Source organism: Drosophila rhopaloa, unplaced genomic scaffold (genome assembly GCF_018152115.1).
Source record: "Drosophila rhopaloa isolate 14029-0021.01 unplaced genomic scaffold, ASM1815211v1 contig_155, whole genome shotgun sequence".
Lineage (NCBI taxonomy): Eukaryota > Metazoa > Arthropoda > Insecta > Diptera > Drosophilidae > Drosophila > Drosophila rhopaloa.
The window spans coordinates 838,940-860,848 of NW_025335034.1; the positions used below are offsets into that span (position 1 = coordinate 838,940).

General features: G+C 43.0%; 1 protein-coding gene across 1 annotated transcript; it reads right to left on the bottom strand.

Annotated features, from left to right (window-relative positions):
• Nucleotides 1-724: 724 nt before the first annotated feature.
• LOC108053538 (calexcitin-2) lies at nucleotides 725-10,824 on the bottom strand. The gene is made up of 5 exons (XM_017136233.2): nucleotides 10,724-10,824; nucleotides 4,895-5,033; nucleotides 3,373-3,425; nucleotides 3,041-3,160; nucleotides 725-1,580 (listed from the first exon to the last, which is right to left on the bottom strand). The coding sequence occupies exons 2-5, from the start codon at nucleotides 4,950-4,952 to the stop codon at nucleotides 1,257-1,259; spliced, it is 555 nt and encodes a 184-aa protein (XP_016991722.1). The 5' UTR covers nucleotides 4,953-5,033; nucleotides 10,724-10,824; the 3' UTR covers nucleotides 725-1,256.
• Between the last annotated feature and the right edge of the window lie 11,085 nt (nucleotides 10,825-21,909).

Here is a 21,909-nt window from a genome sequence, read left to right on the forward strand (position 1 = left end):
TACTCATTTTAGCTACTGTTTCATCCAAGCTTTCTCAGTTCCTGCCAAGTTTAAATTCTGCTTAATACAGTTGAACTTCCATAATTTAAATTTATTGGTCAACAAAAACATTCCTCTGTTCTCTTGTTGCATAATTTGAGGTGGTTTCAGAAAACATTTATTTAAAAAACAAAAACTTGGGCAAGCCATGGCCATACCATTAGGGTACATATAGCTAAAAATCACTTCAAAAAACCCGTGAAAATGTTTTGTTTTTTGGTCCATATTTATAGTTTTATCCTGAATATACATATACTAACAAAAATAATTTATATTTGGAGGGTCAACAGAAAATTCGTTTGGAAAAACTTATTCGATCGTGGACACAATTAAAAATCTTTATTTTGTAATGTTCCTTTCGCAAACATTTAACACAGTGCCACAGGAGTTAAGATACTGGAAAAATATCCCTTTACTGGAAAACAGTTGACGGTCACAGCTAATTCACACGGTATTTTCCATTTAAGTGTTGCATGAGTGGGGGAGGGCGTAAACTAAGAGATCCCAAGAGCTGCAAAGTTAGTTTGCTAGACATCGACCAGCAAGAACCACTTTATCCTTAATGTTCATAAATTGCCGGACACACGTTGATTAAATCGCACCTGATGCGTCTCCCACCCTTCCCCAACCATTGAGCGCCATTATAAATCGAAATTACCAGGCCAGCAACAAGTGAGGGACGAGATTCGTGTAGATACTTTGATTTTATTATTGTAATTTCTTGGAACACTTTACATTTACATTTAAATTTATACGCCATAGATGCGAGACGATAAACGACGACTACACACACATAACAATTTGACAGTTTAATTGATTTAATTTACGCACCACATTGATACGGATCTGTGCGGGATCCTACCTCGTAATTGATATCATTGCTAGATATAGTCGTAGTTCGTAAAGGTACACTTTTGCATATATATGTATGTGTAGAGATACTCCGGCTTGCACGTTACTCGAAGCCTTGGTATATAAAGTATAAATAGGTTACAGACAGATTACGCTACTAAATTAGAACATTGAATTGGGCAAAACTTGAGATTCTTGGAGAGAAAACAACACTCAACTAACAACGAGGGAGCATCAAGTCGGGAGGATCGAGGTCCGATCGCCCGCCTCCCGTGTCGATAATAGATATATTATATTTAGTTTAATAATAATTTCACTTGTTGCATTTGTTCAGTATGGCCAGTGTCGGAGCTCTTGGCTGGGTCTTAGAAGCTGGTCTTGCCGAAGATGAAGTTGCCCGGCGCGTTCACGTCCTCGGCGGCGAAGTACTCCTTCCACAAGGCGGCGAACTGCTCCCGGGTGACCTCGCCCTGCCCCTGGGCCATCTTCCCGAACGCCTCCTCGCACTCGGTCTTCTCCAGGCCGTAGCTGGAGCAGACCAGCGTGAACTCGGTCACGTCGATGCCGCCGTCGTGCGAGGCGTCCTCCAGGTCGAACATGAAGTTCATGTAGGCGTTCTGCCAGTCCATCACGCTGCTGGGGTCCTTCGCGTAGGCGTCCCACATGTTGCACCACTCGTCGACGCTGACCTGGAACGGCCATAAAGGATGGAGCGTCGAGATTGCGGATTAGAAGCCGTAGCCCCAGATTTATGCATTTATGCATCCCGCCCCGTGCTGAAAAGCCCATTAGTAGGTGCCGCCTCGGGCGGAGATTCCCCATAAAACAGCCCATGTCCATGACTACGCTGCTTTTGGGTGTGTAATTTATGCTATCTAGTGATGCGATATTAACATTTTCTGGCTGCCAATACCAAACAAGGCAATTACCGCAACATCGCCTTGACCAACTTGGCTGACCGCCTTTCACGAGGCACCAGTTCCAGTCCAGCACCAGTACCAGCACCCCATCCCATTAATTGTGGCCAGCCGTTACGTTTTGGCATGTTTTAATACGGCCATAAATAAGTGCGAGGGTTGTATCTGGCCGGGACCACTTGTAATGCCAATTGGCAGTCCACCCCGCCGGGAACTCTAAACAGCAATTCGAACTAACTGCACACTTTTATGTTTATGGCCGCAGACTCAATCGAAAGTTGGCCCAGATCCGTGACCCTCGGATGCGTAGTCTATCGAGCTGCAGCTCCTTTCCGTCTAATTTGGGCCCGTGTCACGGCACGTTCTCCGACTTGGATTGCTGCGCAAAGTGAACAATAAATCTTAAGCCGACTGCCACAAAGGCGGGCTAACAATAGCGGGTATTTGGCATATTTTGGCAGCAAACTCCATCAAGTTCCTTGGCCGGTGGCCAGAACTTTTGTGGCTTTGTGGCAGCCGAAGTTCCACTACCTCATCGGGCTTAGTTGCGCACAAAATACCAGTAGACCAGTAAACCAGTAAACCAGCAAACCCGTAACCCTTGGAACGCGCCAATAGAATTAAGCCGAGGTTTTGTCGGTCTGACATTTCAATTTCTGTTCGCTTTGTATCGCATTGTTGCGGGTTTTGGTCGCCGTTTGTTGATATTGAACTATGTGCTGGGCCGGATTATAATTTAATTTGCTGCACTTGCAATGCGATTATCCCAGGCAAAGGGAGACCTGCAGTCTGGGACAAAGTTGGTCTTCGCTCGTAATGAGAAGAAAGTTGGTGGCAAGGAGTACCCGGCCGGAATTCTGAATGCACTGCTCAAATAATTCACAATTCAATTTCCGCCCGCTGGCAGGGAATTTGTTTACCCCTCTCGGCATTCCGCACCAATAAAAAGGGAAATTTATGAACGGAATTTCTCTTCCGTTTTTTGCGTTGTCTGTGCCAGCGAAGGACGTCGTAATGTGTGTGTGAGTGTGTTAGTGTTGGTGTGGGTGTGGGTGTCGGATGTGGGGTGTCCTGCACACTTGTCAGCTGCTGCCACAATGGCATCGAGTGCAGTCCATGGATTTCAGCACTTTTGGCACTGACAATGGAGCCAGACAAAAACCGAATCACTTGACATGTAGTTGCCTTTGCAACTCGACGGGGGAAGGGGGAGGGCGACGTGTGGAACTCACCTGTCCGTCGTTGTCCTTGTCCGCCTTGGAGCGCAGGCCAGTCCAGATTTCCATCATCAGGTCGTACGTCTCCTTGTTCTTCGGCGTGTCCTTCTGCCAGCCGCGCAGTTGGCAGACGCGCTGCAATTGGCAGAAACAATAACAGTCAGCGCGGCACTCGCAAATTGAGTTATCGGTTGGCAAAAAACTTCATGCAAAGCGGGCAAAAACATTTGCAGCATTTGCGCAGCGCTTTTGTTGATATAGTTGCCAGCATTTCTCGCATGCACTCCTCAAAAATATATTCAAATTTCTGCTTGCTTTTTTGCTAGCACCATTTCCGCTCCACTTACCTCGATGGCCAGCTCGAAGTCCTTAACGTCGATTTCGCCGCTTTGGTTCACATCTGTTGCGACACGCATTATGGGCATTGTTGTTATTTTGGAGGCAGTCGGCGTAAATTGCATGTTGTTGTCCCGCATTGTTTGCATTGGTCAGTCGGGGCCACAAAACCAAACAGAGAAGGCGAAAAAGAGCCAAAAAATAACGAATAGGGCGATGAACAATGTACGGATATTTTGGCAGGCTGCGACACAGTTCCGGTCGGCGGTGATGGTAGTGCGAACATCAACGGAATTGCACAGCCTAACTGTCACTACTCTACCTCGTGGATATCTCTACCACACTCAGAAAAATCTCTGTTAAATTTCAAAAATTATGCATATAAATGCGCCCGATTTGAACTGAATTCAGAAGGATCAAAAACTGAATGAACTAATAGTAATTGAAAATTGTTTTTTATAATTCTGCTACACTTCTGTCTCAATACTATCCAATCAAAATATATATAGTAAATAAAAAAGTTTTTAATATTTTATTTCCGCTTCCCCACTCCAACATAAAATCAATAGTGTCTTTAAAATGTTTGATCCTATCAGTTATTACCCCATTTTCAAAACGCTTTCATAGCTTTTAGCAAAGGAACTTAAAAGTGTGCGAGGTGCACACTAAAATAAGCGAATGGCGAATTTCTATATTTTAGGGTTCATTTTTCTAAGTGCCCCCACCCACGAGCCCTGCATTTGGCTTTTGGCAATGCGGGCGTACCATAATCATTTGCAACGGTGTGCAAATGGCCACTTCAGTGCCAGTGTCAAGTGTTTGGCGCTTGCGTTTTATGACCCTTTTTCCGGCGCTACTCCTTTGTTATTGCCTGACCAGCTGCCGTCGAAAGGCGGGCAACGGGCCAAGTTGGTGGGAGGATATATGGCTGGGATGAGCCAACCACACCGGTGAATTAGTCATAATTGAAAAGCACTTAACCTTAGCACACACAGCGTTGCCTACTTGCGAGCACTGTCCTCAAAAGTTGCTCCTTTTGGCATTTGCATTGCATTTAATTCAATTTTAAATTGGCAAGTTTTGTTTGACTTCGCTGACAAGCAAACACTTCTGTGCATTAAACATGGAGCGTAATACACTCGACGTATTCGAGTGGATTTCGTGCACTTACGTATACGCGATGTCGGAACACCACATTACGTATACGCGCTGTCTGCACGGAACAGATGGAGGAGATTAAATCGAAAGCGGAACTGCATGCTAATATCTGCCATTCGCTTTACGACTTTATTACTGGATGCCCCATTTCCCTATCTCTGGCCAGCAGAAGCAGCAGCAGCCGTGTTTTGTGTTTTTTAATCCTATCAAAGAACTTCTGGCACTTGGAGTGCAAGCTAATCAAAGTTTTCCAGCAATGGGCCCCAGAAGTGGCAATAAATCTGGCGTTCCTCCCCTGAAATGGACAGCTCGTTCGGTTTGCATTTAACAACTCCATTTTCGCTGCGGCCATTCATCATTCCGATAAATACTCACCGAAGAACACGTTGAACAGGAAGAGCAGCTTCTTTTTGCGGAAATCGGAGATCGACATTATTGTGTTTTTTTTCGCCGCTGGTTGTTTTCTTTATTGCGCTTTTATTGGCTCTCCACAGTTGCAGCCGGAAATGGGAAACTGCAATGACAACGAAAAACACAATTACACAAGCATCGTGAATGGCATAAAATGGCAAATGAAGTGTATTTCGAAACGAAACTGCGTTCAAGTTTAAAGTTTTCTCTCAATTAGGGGCGGTGCTGCCGGGGAGGTCGCCTCGTAAAAATAACAGTCAAGGAAAGCAAGCGAAAGGAAAGGAATGGAACTAAAACCAAAGCCAGCAGAATAGAACCGGCAGAAGCAGCAGGAAAACGGATTGGGTTTGCTCTAGTTGACTGGCTTAGTTTATGCCAGCTAATTCAGCCAAAGGAAATAAAACAGGACCGTCTAAGGATGCGGGGAGAGCGAAGGAGCTGTGCGCAATGCAAATGCATCCTGGGGGAGAGGGGTGGCTCGAATGCCGAGCTAAGAGCGACACAAATGCAGGCAATGGCTTTGGCTCAGACTGCCCCCAACCACGCCCCCCGAGAACGGTGCTCATGGCTCATTTAACCTTCAATCAGAAGCCAGTTGCAAGGCAGGGCCATGTGCTAAATTAGACAGAACCATATATGCAAGCATTGTGGAATGTATCTCGGCGGCAGCAGACGCACTAAACAGGCCCCAAACATCAAAAGACCAGACCAGGCCATTGCCAGCGCTGAAAGCCAGAAAGCATTCGTGTTTGCATTAACTGCCTCTAAACGAGAACGTCATATTTACCACGTTTATGGCTGCTATTTCGTGAATCTCAAATGATTCGAGATTGCTCTTTAAGCTGCAAAAAGTATTTTATTTATTCGTTAAGTCTAATGAATGGGCTTATCTGGGAAGAGTGCCACGACCATTAAATACCCTTTACTCTATTAACAGTGTCAAAACGTATATGCCCCTGGCGCAATTTGAAATTATTTTGGCGCAGCAAACAAAAAAGAATGTGGTGCCATCTGTCATTATGGTATAATCATATGTTATTAGTCGATTGGCAGAATATTTTATGTGTTAGGAGATATGGCCGAATAAACAAATACCATCTAACAACTGGACTTTACAATGTGTCACATAGTTTCGGAATTTAAAATGAATTTGCGCATGCTAAGACAAAAATCACTACCCCGTATAATTTTTTAGATCTCGACGTCCATACTGACAGTCAAATGGACGTGGCAAGATCAACTCGACAAACGATCGAGATCAAAAAAAGCCTCCTTCGACTTGCTACATACTTTTCAAAGTCTCCGATATACTTTTTAATACTCTAAAACATATATAAATATATTTTGGTATCTTGACTTAATAGAATTTCTGATTAATCCTGTTGTTTAATGGAAAACAGTCAATTAATTTTTGACAAATAAATACTCCATAAAGTTAGAAATGTTCCATATGAATATTGATTCATAAAGCAATGAAAGACTTCAAAAATGAAAATGTACATCACAATTGCGAAATAAAATTGTAAATTGATGACCCTCAACAGTTGATTTCACTTGTTCCTAATGCAGTTTCAATCTTTGAAATTGTCTTCGCATAAACATAGTAAATATTTGCCTAGTTTTCTTTCGGGGACGGCATCCACTCGAGCCCTCGCTCCAAAAACTGCCATTTGTTTAGCTCAGCTCGAAGCGACTATGGTTGCCAAAGCATAATTTCGCAACAGAGGGAAATTGCTGCGAGGATGTCAAGTGGAAAGTGGAATGCAATGAACATGACAACGGCAACAAGGATACCGTTGGCCAAAAAAGCGCCGATGGCCAACGGCTGATGGCTGATGGCGGATGGCTAAAAGCGGAGCACTTCCTTTTGGCAAAAATGCAGTTTGCCTGGGAAATGAAATTAAATGGAATATCTCCGAGTCGCCAATTGGATATGCTGCTGAGCGGCAAATTGAAATAAGGCATCCGATCCAAAACGGCGTAAAGGAATTCGGTCAAGTGCAGGTAAATTTTGCTCTTACTAGAGCTAATATTATTATATTATTACGGCGGAAAGGTTGGTTTTTGTTAGCAGTCAAGGCTGCTCCACCCAAGAAAGCGATGGCTTGAAATTGTAATTCCACTTGAGGTTGAGGGACATTATCAATATTGTTTTAATGCCTTCGGCAATTTAGATGAAGGTGAGTGGGTTAAATATAACGAACTGTTCAATTAACAAGAAAGGAAAGCTAACTTCGGGCGGAGCCGAAGTTGATATACCCTTGCAGAATACTCTGTAAATTATATTCTCCAAAATTATTCATATGATGCATTCTTAATACTCATAAAAAATCCGAACTTCCTAACTTTAACAACAACAAAGTTATGGCATTTCCAATCGTTCAGTTATATGGCAGCTATAGGATATAGTCGGCCGATCCTTATGAAATTTGGTAGGTCGGATTGATTGGCCAAAAATAAAATCCATAGAAAATCCCAACTTTCTAACTTTACAAACACCAAAGTTATGGCATTTCCGATCAATCAGTTATATGGCAGCTATAGGATATAGTCGGCCGATCCTTATGAAATTTGGTAGGTCGGATTGATTGGCCAAATATAAAACCCATAGAAAATCCCAACTTCCTAACTTTACAAACACGAAAGTTATGGCATTTCCGATCAATCAGTTATATGGCAGCTATAGGATATAGTCGGCCGATCCCGGCCGTTCCGACTTATATACTTCGTGCAAAGGAAAGAAGGGTGTGTGCAAAGTTTCAATCCGATAGCTTTAAAACTGAGAGACTAGTTCGCGTAGAAACAGACAGACGGACAGACGGACATGGCTATATCAACTCAGGAGGTGATCCTGATCAAGAATATATATACTTTATAGGATCGGAGATGTCTCCTTCACTGCGTTGCACACTTTTGACCAAAATTATAATACCCTCTGCAAGGGTATAAAAATGATGGGGTTACGTATAAAAAGTTAAACAATTAAGTTATATTTATTAACATTATAAATTATGGTAATAGATACAAACTGTGGCAATTAAAAAAGGGCAAAGTTTATAATATTTACAACTTTATCTGACAAGCATAAGCTACTAAGCTTCCCACACATTTTCCGTTGCAACGATTAATCTTATCAAAAACTGACTTCGTTTTAAGCCACCATGGTAAAGTTAATTAAATTTACAAATTTCGCTGTAATACAAATTAATTTTGACAATTATTTTTCTAGGTAAATCGCTTGTTTAATTAATTTATTAATAATTGGGATTTTGTGATGGTTGCACACATTGCGGCAGCCGATGTCAAGTTCATTTAGCATTTAATGCACACACATTTACGTATAAATCAGACTGTCACAGTTCATTAATTTCCTACGTGCGCGTCAATTAACATCAGGTGAATTCGGAGTGGGCGTGCATGGACCGAAATAAAAAATGTATGAAAAAAATAATCCACACTTCAGCTGGATAAAAGTACACAAAAAGTGTGAAATTCAATTTTTCGCCCTTTTCAATTTTATGTCCAATTGAAACTGCGTGACTCTCTTTTTTACAAGGACCTTTCCACCTGAAATACAGGCACGTAGCGAGGAGGTAAGGGCAAGTAAATTTAATCAAAACTTAAGACATATTTTTAAATACAACAAAGTTTTTTTACTTTAGGTCTCCACAATTGTTTTTAATTTTAAAGCTATTTTAGGGATGAAAAAGGGATTTGTACTTGAAAAAAAATTGGTAACCTCGATTAAAATTTTGCATTCCTTATATTAAGGGACATGTTAATCATAAATATTTCCCCTTTTTTCGATTTTTTATGTGTGAAGGGCTTTCTACCTTGCAAGTAATTTCAAAAAGTTTTAAAATTTGAACGGCCTCTTTTGCATAAATATTCTTAAATACTCAATAACTGCCCCCCTGTAGCAAAACCATTTCACAATATAGCCCTATAAAGCCAAGTTATAATAGCTTTTTTCACAACCGATATGGAATCCTGAATACCTGCTGGCAGATGTAATTTAAGCCAATGCACCGGAATCTCATTTTGCTGACACTTACGACTTGCAATTGGAAATGGCCCTGGAAATTTAAAGCCTTTTAATAGCCTGATGTGCGGATTATTTATCCTCGAAATTAATAATTAAATACGCGCGCAAATTGAATTCATCGATGCCATTTGTAGCTCAGTTTTTCCCGTTTCCGTTCGGCGCGCGAGCACATTACGCATACGCCGTGTGCCGCCGCATGGGCATTTATGCCGCCGCCCTCCCATTAATTACCAATACTCATGCGCCAATGCATAAAAGCCACGCGCTGCCAGCCGCAAAACAGCGTCGGCTTTTGTGGCACGAGGCGACCACATTAACCAACATCACCGAAGGCTCGTTAATTGGGTTCTGTTTGAGTCTGCAACGCGTTTCTAATAATGGAAATATGGCGGAAATATTTTCGCGCTTTATATGCGCCTTTCCGGCCATAAATCGCCATCTGCGAAGTTATAAATTTCAATATGAAGACATCAGTGTTTTAATTGCACTTTTAGTGGCGCACGAGATGTGGAACGGGCTGATTCGATTCGACAATTTATTGGGCAATCAAATTAGAGAACGCCCCTCTGGCCGTTTATCAACACAATTTGATTTGCATAAACTGACTCTTTTTGTTTGGCCTGCAATGTTTGTTATGCAAAATCCCCAGGGGGGGAGGCAAGGGCAGGTGGGGGTACTCATAAATTATTACTGAATAAAATGCGGGACAATTCATGGCTTTCGCATAGTTGACAGTTGTGAAGCAGTGCTGAAAAGTATGCTACACGCCGACACTCGGGATTGATCGATTTGCCAGTCGATTTGCGGACTAATTGTAATTGTTTTGATTGCATCAGCATGCAAATCGGGTTAGGAGAAATATTTATTTGGGCTGCCATGGGCAGTATATCTCGGAATTCGGATTGCTAATCCCCCGATGATGCGAGCGACCAAATGACCCAATCCCAATCGCTTTTCCAATTCTCACCCATCTTCATGCACAATTCGAGTTGGCACAGTTTTCAACGGTCGCTAATTACTTTTGTGCTGCCGTAAATTTGCGCAGCCAATTTAAAATAATAGACAATGCAAGTGGCGTCGTCGTCGTTTGCTCTTTATCTGCTGATGCAGCTCCGGGAATTCTCCGTTGTCCGTTGTCCACTATCTGCCCGGTGCCCACTTGCCTTTGTTGCATCGTCCGGCTCGCAGTAATTTTGTGTAATTTGCATTAATTTACATTTAATTTGCAGCCGCGGAGGAGCCAAGGAGCAGACAATGCGCGGCCTAAGGCCAGCGACGCATGCCTGGCCAAACAGCAGGACCAAAAACAGACTGGCTGACTGACAGGACGAGGATCCTTGGAGCGGGCTCTCGTTTTTCCTTGGCTTGGCTTGGCCCGCAAAACTTTGGCCAGGCTTTCAATGAATTCATTATGGCAGCCCAAGGTGGGCAAGTAAGAATATTCTTCAGTTGTTAAATTGTCGAGAGGCTGGTTGTGTTTTTCGCACCCCCTCCCTCCCCCCTGTTCAACAGCACCACCCCGAGAAACCTCTTTCACAAACTATCTGCCCACTCGAGGGAAACTGGGGCTCTGGTTCCTGTTGAGCCAGCAGCGCCCACTTGTGCTCGTTACTTTGGCTTGTTCTTTTGTCGGTGGTTTTCGAAATGTATGTTTTTCGAAAAATTCTGCGGCATTATTATTCTTGTAACGGAAACTCTTAACACAAACACAGGTGCACTCGCTCACTTTCTGGACGTTGGAACTTTACCGTTGGTTCTGGCTTGGATTTCGGTTGTCGGTTGTCGGACGTCGGATTTCGGAACCCTGGACTCACTCGTCTGCTCGGCAACGCGGTTGGCCGTCTTGTGATGCTCGTTGCCATCGAGCCAGCGGCTTTTATATGGGCTCCCCGTCTGCGCCGACGTCGCAGTCGCAGTCGTGGTCGCAGTCGGCGCCGGCAGAAGCTGGTGCTCTGGGTGCTCTATGTCATCGCAGGGCTTTATCTTATCGCCGTCGCAGTCGACTTCGCTGCCCCCGTCATGGTGTGTGCGTGTGTGTGTGTATGTGCAGGGACTGCAGCAGTGTGCGTGCAGTGTGCTTTTTGGCCACCACGTGCACTGTTACGAGCAGAGGCATCAGCATCAGCATCAGCATGCGGCATATTTGCTCGTGGGTTTGTTTTGGGATTTGACACTCGCAGAAAACTCCATGCTGGGCTATGCCACTTGCCCTCGCAGACTGCACTTTATTTTGGTAATTAAATGACGCTTCTTATCGGCCGGCATACAATGTAGGGGCCCGGGGGTTACGGTTACCAGGCCCTGGGTTGGGCTGTCAAAAACACTGAGGGATGTGCTGCTGGCTTACCGGGTTATTGTCGGGAGAAAGGAATGTCCTCTATGTTTCACTAAGCTCACATTAAAAGTTTATCACCCTTCTCCCGTTCTTGCTTCAAGTTAACACTTAAAAGTGAAATGGTTTATACAAAGAACCACTATTTCGATTTGTTTTTTACCATTTTACCTTTCGAAATATTTGAAGATTGCGTCGTCTTTGAAGAAGATTAATATCTTCTCAAACAAATTTTTTAAAAATGAAATAACTCATAATATACTTTTACTTTTAATACCATTTTTTTGTTGTAAACATTCTAGAATCGTTTTAAAGTTGTATGCAACATTTTTTTTAAAAATCCACAAATGCCACAGTTTTAAAAAAGTTGTATTTAAAGTAAATTATTATGGTTGAATATGATTATTTACATTGATTTCGTTTACGTTTTTTTGTTAAAAACATCACATTTATAATTCTCATATATTGAATTTAATAGTTATTAATATTTAATTTAAATAGATATCTAATTTTAGTTTACTAATTAAAAGGATTAAAGCCGTATTATGGAATGCCTCCTCCACGACCATCATCACGAGCAAGCCCAATAAATCTAAATATTTTATGGCAGCCGTCCAAATAAATGTCTTTCTCGCAGTGCACCACAACATAACAAATCAAAATGTGCAAATGTTGTGGACAAATTTTTAGCATAGCCTTGACACACACACAATAAACCAAAGCGCAAACACACACTCACTCAAAAGGGCTACCCAGACACACACACACATAGGCTGCGAGCTAAACTTGGCTAAAGTTAATTTGGCCCAAAGAAGGCAGCCGGAACAGCTGCTGCTGCTGCTGCAGCAATATCAAGGCAGCAGGACGGCACTTGGCGGCATAATTTCTGGTGGCGCATTCAATCTTGGCCAAGAGTGGACCACCAACCGACAGCAGCTAGAAAAAAGCATTTAAGCCGAGCAATTTCCAGGCTGTCTGCCCGGCTTTTAATTACACAAAGCAGACACATTCAGCTCATGTATTTCAGCTGTTAATTGTCAAGTTTTGGCTGAAATGTCGTTGCCAATTTATCAGGCGCCTCCGGAGCAGTCCATTCGTCCTGCTGCCTGGCTCTCTGGCCCACAACCTGCTGCTTTTCGGCTGGGTACACTCAGCGGGTGTCCTGCAGCCAGGACATGTTCCACTTTCTCGCTGTTCCACCGGCAGCAGCTGATGCTCATTGCAGATGACCGTTTTACCAATGTTTCGTTCCGCCTGCCCTGTTTTTTGCCTGTGTGTGTGCGGGTGTGCCGGTGTGTGTGGGAGCGACGGTGCGTGTTGGAGTAGGCAAATGTTTAAATTTGTGGCCTTTTTACCTGTTTGCATCTCAAGTGGCCAAGGGCTATGTCCTGTGTGTCCAAGTGTGTGTGTGCAGGAAACGGAAGCCGACATTGACACAGTTTGAAATTAACATGAGCCTGGCTGAAGACCCACTAAAATCTTGAATGCCTTCTAGCGTTTGGCCCCATTTCTCAGCGTTTAGCTGTCCACCTATTTCATGTTGTTTTTGGCTTTCCATTCCACGTCTGCGTCTGCTCTTTCTCCCTTTTGCTCTGCCGCATAAGTGGGGCCACTAAACGTTCCGTTGTGGCTCACACACGAGCGGACAGAGTACACTGATAAAACGCGGAGGCTTGCTCTAAAAACCCAGTCAAGCTAACATTGGAAAAAAGCAGAGATAAAAAGGTTAGATTTAATATTGTACCGGTTTTAACTTTTAAATAATATATTTTTCCCTAGTGTCCTTTTTTTAAATTTGTATGGTATTATAGCAAAAAAGTTGTATATGTTGCAAAACTAGTTAACGCGAAGGCTTGCTCTAAAAACCCAGTCAAGCTAACATTGCAAAAAAGCAAAGATAAAAAGGTGAGATTTAATAAGGTACCTGATTTAACATTTAAGTAATTTATTATTTTTTGACGTTTGAGAATACGAATTACAGCAGTTTACAAAATAAAAGTCTCAAGTTATTCTTAACTACGTTCCCTGAAGGAAATATCAAGAAATTATCCCTTATACTTCATAAACTCTTCAAAAAAACGTTTAAAATTCTTTCGAAGTGTAGGCGTGCTAAAGGTGCTCGGCAACGGCGCAATTTTTGAGGGTAGCCGGCAGCCATCCGCTGCCCCCACCCACCCTAGGAATACGTTCCCCTCGAGCCGCTGCTGCTGCTGCTCCTGCTCCTGGTGGCCACCTTTGTGCGGAGGACGTTCCGTGCCAGCCACACACTCGTCGCTTACCTACTCGGCAATGGCAACTTGATTAGACCAACATGAAATTAAGTAATTTTGCTGTATTGTTTAGTGTTCCAGCTTGGCAACAAGAGTGGGTGGTGGCTGTGGCAGGGGCCGTTGCAGGGGCCGTGGGGCAAGCGGCAACGGACACCACAATGGCGACCGAGAACAAAGCGAGTCACAAAGGAAACCACCAAACAAACCGAACTTAATGAAAACATTTGTATCCCAGTCGAGGATAAGTCTCCGGCCCTGGACACTCACCGAACCGGGAGATAGAAAGGAAAATAGGAGGAAATAAATAATATAATCTGGGGGAGGTACATTTTTGGAACCATATAAAATTCCATTTGCACCCGTCGAAGCCACTGAGATAAGCTGGAAAAAATCGAGCACACGCTCTGTAGTATTTTATAATAATGGAGCAGACGCTCCAGCAAGCTGGCTGAAAGTGAATGCCAAACTCGTGTGTCATGAGCAACTTCAGCCAAATTGCATTTACCTCTACGACACACAGCACAGCACACTCTCCTCCTTTGGCGAAATCATCTCATTTAGCATAATCAGAAACGGAACACTTGTGCCACGAGTTCCCATATCGCAAATGGCGAGTAAAACAATTTGAGTTCTGGGGCAAATTGCATATAATCCGCCAAAAGAGGGATTCCCTTTGAATTTAAATACGCCGAGAAAGGCGAGCAGCCGAGAAACGGTAGGGCAATCCGTCGACTCCTTCTAGTTTCCATCTCCCAGCCAGACCTCCGCCCATGAGCCTGGGATTCCCGGCCAGGTGCAGGTGGGGCGTGGCGTGGCAAATTGTGGCGCTCGGGCCAGGACAGGTGAGTAAACCGTTAACCCTTCAACGCCCCCCGTCTGGACCTCGTCCTGCCCTCGTCCTTGCTTCTTCTGCAGCCTGGGATTAAATCAGCTTGCCCCAAAAATAACGCAAGCTTGTCATGCATGCCAGCGGACGGGGGCAGGGGGCAGGGGCAGAGCAGGGGGGCGTGGCCTGGCCCGGTGCTTGTCTGTGTAATTTACTATTATTTTTTAAGCACTCTCCTTTTATGCTCGCTGCTACATACAAGCATTTTTATTGTTTGTTTCATTTGGCATTTTGTTTGTTTTCAGCTGGCGTCCTTCCGCCTCCCCATTGTGTGAAAAAGGAGGTGAATCTACAGGAGGGCGCGGGTGGATACCCCGCAGTTGCACGTGAGAAATTACACATGTCCTCCAATGTTTTCGGAATGCCTGCATGCGATTGCAGCAGGAGTATCTGGATCCGGATCCGTATCTGTATCTGCATCTGTAGTCGCACTCGTATCTCTGACTATTTGTTTGTTCTCTCATATCGTTGTTTGTTTGTTTTTCTTTTCTTGCTGCTTTTTTTCGACCTGGTAGCTGTGTGTTTTGGCTGCCAGATTTATGTTTTGCCAAACGGAATTTGTCTCGCGTAGTTGAGTCGCTGCAACCCTTCGCATCCTTGCAGCCATGCCGAATAGCAAATTGATGACCCGAGATTTTCGCTGCAGTGGCAGATTTCCCTTTAGCCAGGCCAAATTGAATTTACCGCTGGCCCGGTGGAAACGCTTGCGTAATTATTTCCACGTGCTTTGAGGGTCATTTCGGAATTATTACATTTCCCACCCACAAAACAAAGGCTTACATAACGCCCTCAGCTTTCCACTCTTCAGGCCCCATAAACTGAATTTTAATTTGACTCGCCAAACGCCAACAGCCTGTGGGCGGCCCACCTTTGGCCCGAACTGACCTTCCGAAAAAATTCGGAATTCTTTTTTGTTTACACCCAGGAAGCACTGCAAACAAAATACTAAATAAGAAATTAGAAAATTAGACTTAGGTGCAGCGACAATGCTCTATTATTTCAAACGCAAATAATAATTGTAATTAAGAAATAGGATATCCTATTAAATACTAAAGCAGATCTGCAATCCCTCAGTCAGCTGATGTGATATGCTATTTGCAAAGATAACGCTAAAGGTTGATAAGATATTCGGCCCATATCAGGGGGTTAATCTTATGTTTGAGAAGCTATTTAAAGATCAAATATGTGTTAGTGATAGTAATTTAATTATCATCATCAAGCAGAAATTGTTAAATAAAATAGACTTTAACAACTTAAAAAGCTAATGTATCAAGGTAGTAAAAAAATTAAAATTATACTTTTGGATATAACAAAAATATATTTATATTTTCTGGGCATACACAATTTAAGGCAACCAAAGGAAATTATAATTCTATAATAATTTATCCTGTAATTTTTTTTGTTTATTTTTACCGGATAGCAAATTTGGCAATAAATCTTTTGTTTTGGTTTTTGTAAAAGTATGCAATAAATTGTTCAAGCCACAGAGGAAAAATTCTTTCTTTATTTTCTATTCACAATTACCAGATATATAATTGCTTTTCTTAATAATAATAATATCTTATAATCAATCATTACACAAATGTTTTATGTGAATGCCAGTACTATCTATTGATTAAGTGCTAATGTAATTTCAAATATTTTAATGAAATAAATAAATACATTTTATCTTAATATTTTTTTAACAGTTATAATTTATAAGTTGTGAGCAATTGTAGTAAAACTGTCGTTTGCTTTAAGCTTAAGCTAACGCTTTTAAATTTGATGTGTGGTCTAATTGCTTAATTTGGAACAAAAAGTGTAGAATGTTGAAAAGACCCGAATCAAGACCAAATTTGGCCCATGCCCGTATGCAAACACATATGCAAAATAAATACCAGACAAACGGATGGTATAATAACAATTATTGCCTCGCCGGCCCAATTTTGCAATCCCCACTTGGCTTGGATTTTGGGCGGGAAGGGCGCAGTGACAGCGGAAGCTGAAAATTTCATTGATTTTGGCAGCGACTGTGGCGACGTAAGCCATGAAAAAGCCAGCAGTCAGCAGTAGGAGTCGACTTCTGGGCCAAAAATTTGGGCAGCCCAAACCAGACCGGGCCACTTGACTATGGTAATTTATATCTTCGACGACCTCGCCTGCCACTGGATGGGGATGTGGGATATGCGATGTAAGGCGTGTAAACGGGTTGAATGAGTGGGTGATGTGTGAGGTCTAGGCTAAGGTTATGACATGGCCGGGCCAAACATTGCCAGGAAATGTTGGGTAAACAACTACTGCGGCTTTTTCCCCCTGCTTGGCAGGGCAATTGCCGCATTTGTATCTGAGACTGCGTCACTTTCACTGCGAAATGTTTGCCCAGATAAGAGTAAATGCTGGCGAGCAAGGGGATCTTCCTGATAAGTCCAAGGGGCTTTTCCTTATCACGGCCCCCCCACCTCGCGACCTTAGGCCGATCCGCTGATTGCGGGCTGGCTCATTTGAAAATCAAATTTATCCAATTGCCTTGGCTTTTGACAGGCCTCAATCTAAAATGCAATTAGTAATTGTGCAGGCTCACTGTTATTGCTTTTCTTTGCCGTCTGCATCTCGCTCGTACTTGTTTGTGTTGGGTAATTGGCTTTATCTGACTGTGCCATCTCTGCACTGCGCCACAATCTCGGACGGCATGACATAATTTTCGTATTTAATTCGAACTCACCTTGATTAGACGGTCTCCCGGGGGAGTCGCCGCTTCGGCCGGGTTCAATCGAGTTCAAGTCGCCTAAATGCCGGGCCGAATAATTTGCCACTTGACAAGCATATATCTCCGCTCACACAGCCACTCGACGAGCTGTTCATTTACCGCGATTTCGCATCAGCGCCACATGGAAACCGCAAATTTTGCGCCACATAAAACAAGCGCTAGAAGAAAAGCGAGGAAAAACGCGGATAAACCAAATCGAAAAATACGAAAACGAAAACAAACAAGAGGCCGCAACTTCCAGGCAGCGGGCACATATATTTGTTGCCTTTTTTTCGCCATCCAACTAATTGCTATTAATAAAAAGAAACAGCTTCCAGCGCGACTGCAGCAGGTGAGACGCTATTAGGCGGCATCTTGTGTGGCCCGCTGGATGGAAAGCTCTCCGGCCGATCGGAATGGCCAAATGCCCGTACACAATGGGCCCTTGCCATACCACCTAAACTGTGCACTCTTGTTAGCCCAGATGTGGAAAGTCAGCCCAATCCAGTCCGAGTCCCATTGTCTGGCGAAAAGAGAGGAAAGCTGGTTAGCCAAATGGTAGCTCATCTGTGATTATGTTTTTATGGGGCTTCCCACACCTGTTGATCGGGGTTCGGAATTCGGAATTCGGAATTCCGCGGGGCAAACTCCGCACGACTCGGCGCCGCAAAACCAATATACAGATGCACGTTAATTCAAATTTATTGCATTAACAGCCACTAATTGTTTGAGTTGCCTGCAATTAAACACGCTCAAATACGTACAGCGCAAACTCATAAAATGGTGTTTGAGTTTGACGAAAGGCAAATACCCTAACAAAGAGGATGAATCTATTTTTGCATATGGTATGCAACTTAAGTCTATTCGTGAAAGACTATACGTTTGTAATTCCTCTTTTATTGACTATTAATACATTTATTGTTAGAAAATAAATCATAAATATTTTGACGTCTTAAATATCTTACTTATGCAAAACTTCAGTTTTTGATAAAATCATAAAATTTTAATTTTAATTGGTCCCCTATAAAAACAGCATGCACTAAACTCAGTCGAACTAAATGTAATGACAATCATTAATTTAAGATGACTTTAATAGACTTGCATCTGTATTTTCTTCTTACTTTTCCAGCGAAGTTATTGATTTGTAGCTAATATTTTATATTAAAAAGGAAAGTCAATGATTAGTTGTATGCTAAATTTTATTTAAGTATCATTGTATAAATCATAATGTATACTTTGGATTTTAAGGCGTAATAGCCTCATAAACGTGGTAATTAGCCAACAATTATAAAGTATACATTAAAATGTAAAAACAAATATTAAAGTACCCACCGCAAACATGAATTACCCAGAGAAATATGCAAAGGCGAAAAGGTAAGCTGGCTCAGAATGTAGCAAAAACTTCAGAGAACTTTCGGTTCCAGTCGGGTGGCCAAAGTAAGACCCGCATGACAAGTACATTAACCCTAGACAGACGCCAAAGCAACAAGATTTGCTTTCAGAGTTTGTCAAACTAATTACCCTTGAGCTTCTGTGCTGTCACAAGTTGTTACGCAATCGCCAGCGAAAATGCCGCCGATATAGACGTCGATAGCTGTATCTGTATCCCCTGGCAGTTACTCAACTCGAGATGAAATAACAATAAAACAATTAATTATATGGGCATCGGCAAAGTCAAATTGCCTGTCTGCAAGAGTCTCTTTGTTTGACAAAAGCCAAGCAAAACAGTTCGCATGGGCGGCAAATGGATGTGGCAAGCGTTGCCGTTGCCATTGCCATTGAAATTGCCATTGCCACTGTCAGTGGCAACAGCAACAGCAACACAAAGGCAATGCAACAGCAACACAGCAACACAAGAGCAGCAAACATAAACTTGGAGATACAGGAAACACACAACAGCCGAGGCGGTAGATAAATTTGAGCAGCAGCCGCAGCAGCATCAGCTTGGAAACGTGCGACTCGAGTTGCTGCTGTGCAGCAACAGCGGTAGGAGCAACATCAGCAGCAACAGCAGCAGCAGCTGGCTAACCACTTGAAGCACTTTCGTTTTCATCTGATCGCCAGTCGGGTGGAAAGCGCCCGTTGTTGTTGTTACCACCATGGGTTGTTGTTGGTAATGTAATGCGCGCATCTTTAGGATTGTAGTTGCTGCTGTTGCGCTGCTGGCATGCAAATGCTGCCCGATATCGATCAGCTGCGTGGTAGTGGAGTTTTCCAGCCTACCATTTGTCTAATTGTCGAGTTTCTCGAACTCTAGCAGAGCATCCGCCGATCGACGGGCAGAGCCACAGGCACAGGCACAGGCACATGTTGCTGCCGCTATGATGCAATGTCCATTGGATAACTGCGACGGCAACTGCAGCAGAGAAACTGCAGCCCCTGCACTCGGACACATTCAAGGTCCCGAACTTCGATTTCTCCCGACTCCGGCTGATCTACGTGCCCAGTTTGTCTGGCCTGACCAATTGGTACGTTGCCGTCTTGACCCGCAATGCTTCCGTCGATTGTCATCGCATCGCGGCTCAGAGGCATGCGTAAAAACTTATTTTTCTACTGGCTGTTTTACGATTTCAATTAAATGCCAAAGCACACAGCCATTATTGTTATTATTTTCGCAACGCAGCGGGAAAGTTCCCATCAGTCGCCGACGAGCGGGGAACTTTTCTTCAAATTGTCTTCGATTGGGCAAGCGATTTTCGGATTTCAAGTTTCTGATTTTGATTATCCGGTGGGTATGGGTAAGGGGTATGGGGTATGGGCACTACAAGTTCGTCAGTCATCGTCAAAGGCGCCTGTTAATTGAACAACAACGGCAAATGCCGTACAAATGCCAACGCCCACCACAACAAATTGACAGGCTACGTCTTGGCTTAAATGATCAATCGACTGCACAAATAAAACTTCCCCAGCCGATGCAGTTGCTGTTGGCTGTTGCTGTTGCTGCTGTTGCTGTTGCTCTTGGTGGTGTTGCATTAACAACTTCCCCATTGGCTTTGTGTATGTTGCTGTGGTGCAGCAACAAGCAACATGACTTATGAGTTTGTGCATCAACACGGAATTCGAGTCGTGGTAGTTGCTGCTGTTGCTGCTGCTGATGTTGCTGCTGCTGCTGCTGCCTTCGTCGCGTAATGAAAACGAAAGTAACTCGCACTCACATACAGACACTCACTTAAACCATCGGATCGGGCAGCCACACGCCACATCATTCACTCTCGGTTGGGGGCAGTCCGGAATTATGCGCATATTTTAAACTAATCGCAATTAAACTAATCACTTGACATCTTACATTGAAACAGGCGTTGAATAGCTGCCCGCTAATTACTCACTTAAATGGCACACATAACCAGCGTGGAATAGGGAAAAAATGCACTCCGAATGCCGCAATGACACAAACTGGCATTCGGGCGGCAATTAATGGGTAGCAAACCGATCGATCGGATCGGATGCTATATATAACATACGAGGCAATCCAATGTTGCACGACCTATGCAGCCGTTCGCATTTAAATGAGATTAGATAATTGGTGGAATCGATCGAACGGCGTCACGAATGTAAGATCAAATGGATGTGCTCTCTTATCTAACTATATCGTTTACGGTCAGCTAGCTTATTCTAATGTCAAAATCGAATTCGCAGTCATCAATAGTTTTCTCAAACGAAAATAGAAACAAATAAATAATTATGGTAATGACCCACTTGAATGACAATTACTACAGTTTTACATTTACTTGGCAGATACAATGCCCTGCTCGCATGCAATCAGCACTTTAAACTCACAACTTGTTTGTGAAATGGGGTTAAACTGTCATTTATTCAAAGGATCGTAATAGAAGAATTACAAAACAACTATGGGTTAATTGAATAGCTCTTATAAAGTGCTGAATTATAATTTGCTTTTTGTTTTCGATTATTAATATTTTTGAACAAATTTATTTTAGTTTCTGGAAATATTTGTATATCTTGTTTTCTACGATATAAATACAAGAAAATAAATAAATTATGTATGACTAATTTACTAGTTTCACAACGGCCCTAGCCTTAAACTTCAAACTTATGTTTAGTTTAATGTAAGTCACATATAATTAACTGTCTTTTTATTTTTTTTAATTATCAACTTCCTCTACACCTTTTTTCAAGAATTTCTCAATAATCACCTAAGGTTAGTTTCTTAGTGAAACCCCAACTCACACATTAATCACTCACTCGAAAGTAGAACGTTTTAAATGATAATTTTGTTAAATTTTAATCAGGAAATAAATGTCAAAACAAAGTATTACTTATGCGTTCATCATTGATGAATATGCAAATAAACTTGAAGTTATAAAATCATCTAGGGTATTCAGGGCCTAGCCAAGCATTGGGCTTCATTTAAAGCCCAAACAAAGCGAAATAATCACTATTTGCTGCCTAATTTATTCTCTTGTAATGCCACTTTCCACGGTAAATGATTTCCGTGGGTTGAGCCGGGCCAACTTACCCTTTTCCATCGCCATCTCAGCTGGCCATCATCTGTGTGTCTTTTGATTGCCCCGTCCCCTCCCGTCCCGCCATCTTTTCACTTTCGTTGGCATGGCTCCGCTTTTGTTGCTGCTGGCGCGGGGGCATGCCACACCGCCACGCCGCCGCAGTCGACGTCGCCGTCGACGTCTGCCGCGCCGCTCCGCCATCGAAACGGTAAATGTTTGCTGGCAAACCCGAGCAGAGCACAGTTGCATTTTGGC

Excerpts from the sequence above, each read along its gene's own strand:
- LOC108053538 (XM_017136233.2), bottom strand. The coding sequence starts at position 4,952 with ATGTCGATCTCCGATTTCCGCAAAAAGAAGCTGCTCTTCCTGTTCAAC. Across the intron at positions 3,426-4,894 it reads CCTGTTCAACGTGTTCTTCG|ATGTGAACCAAAGCGGCGAA; the intron begins GTGAGTATTTAT and ends GTGTCGCAACAG. Across the intron at positions 3,161-3,372 it reads ACTTCGAGCTGGCCATCGAG|CGCGTCTGCCAACTGCGCGG; the intron begins GTAAGTGGAGCG and ends TGCCAATTGCAG.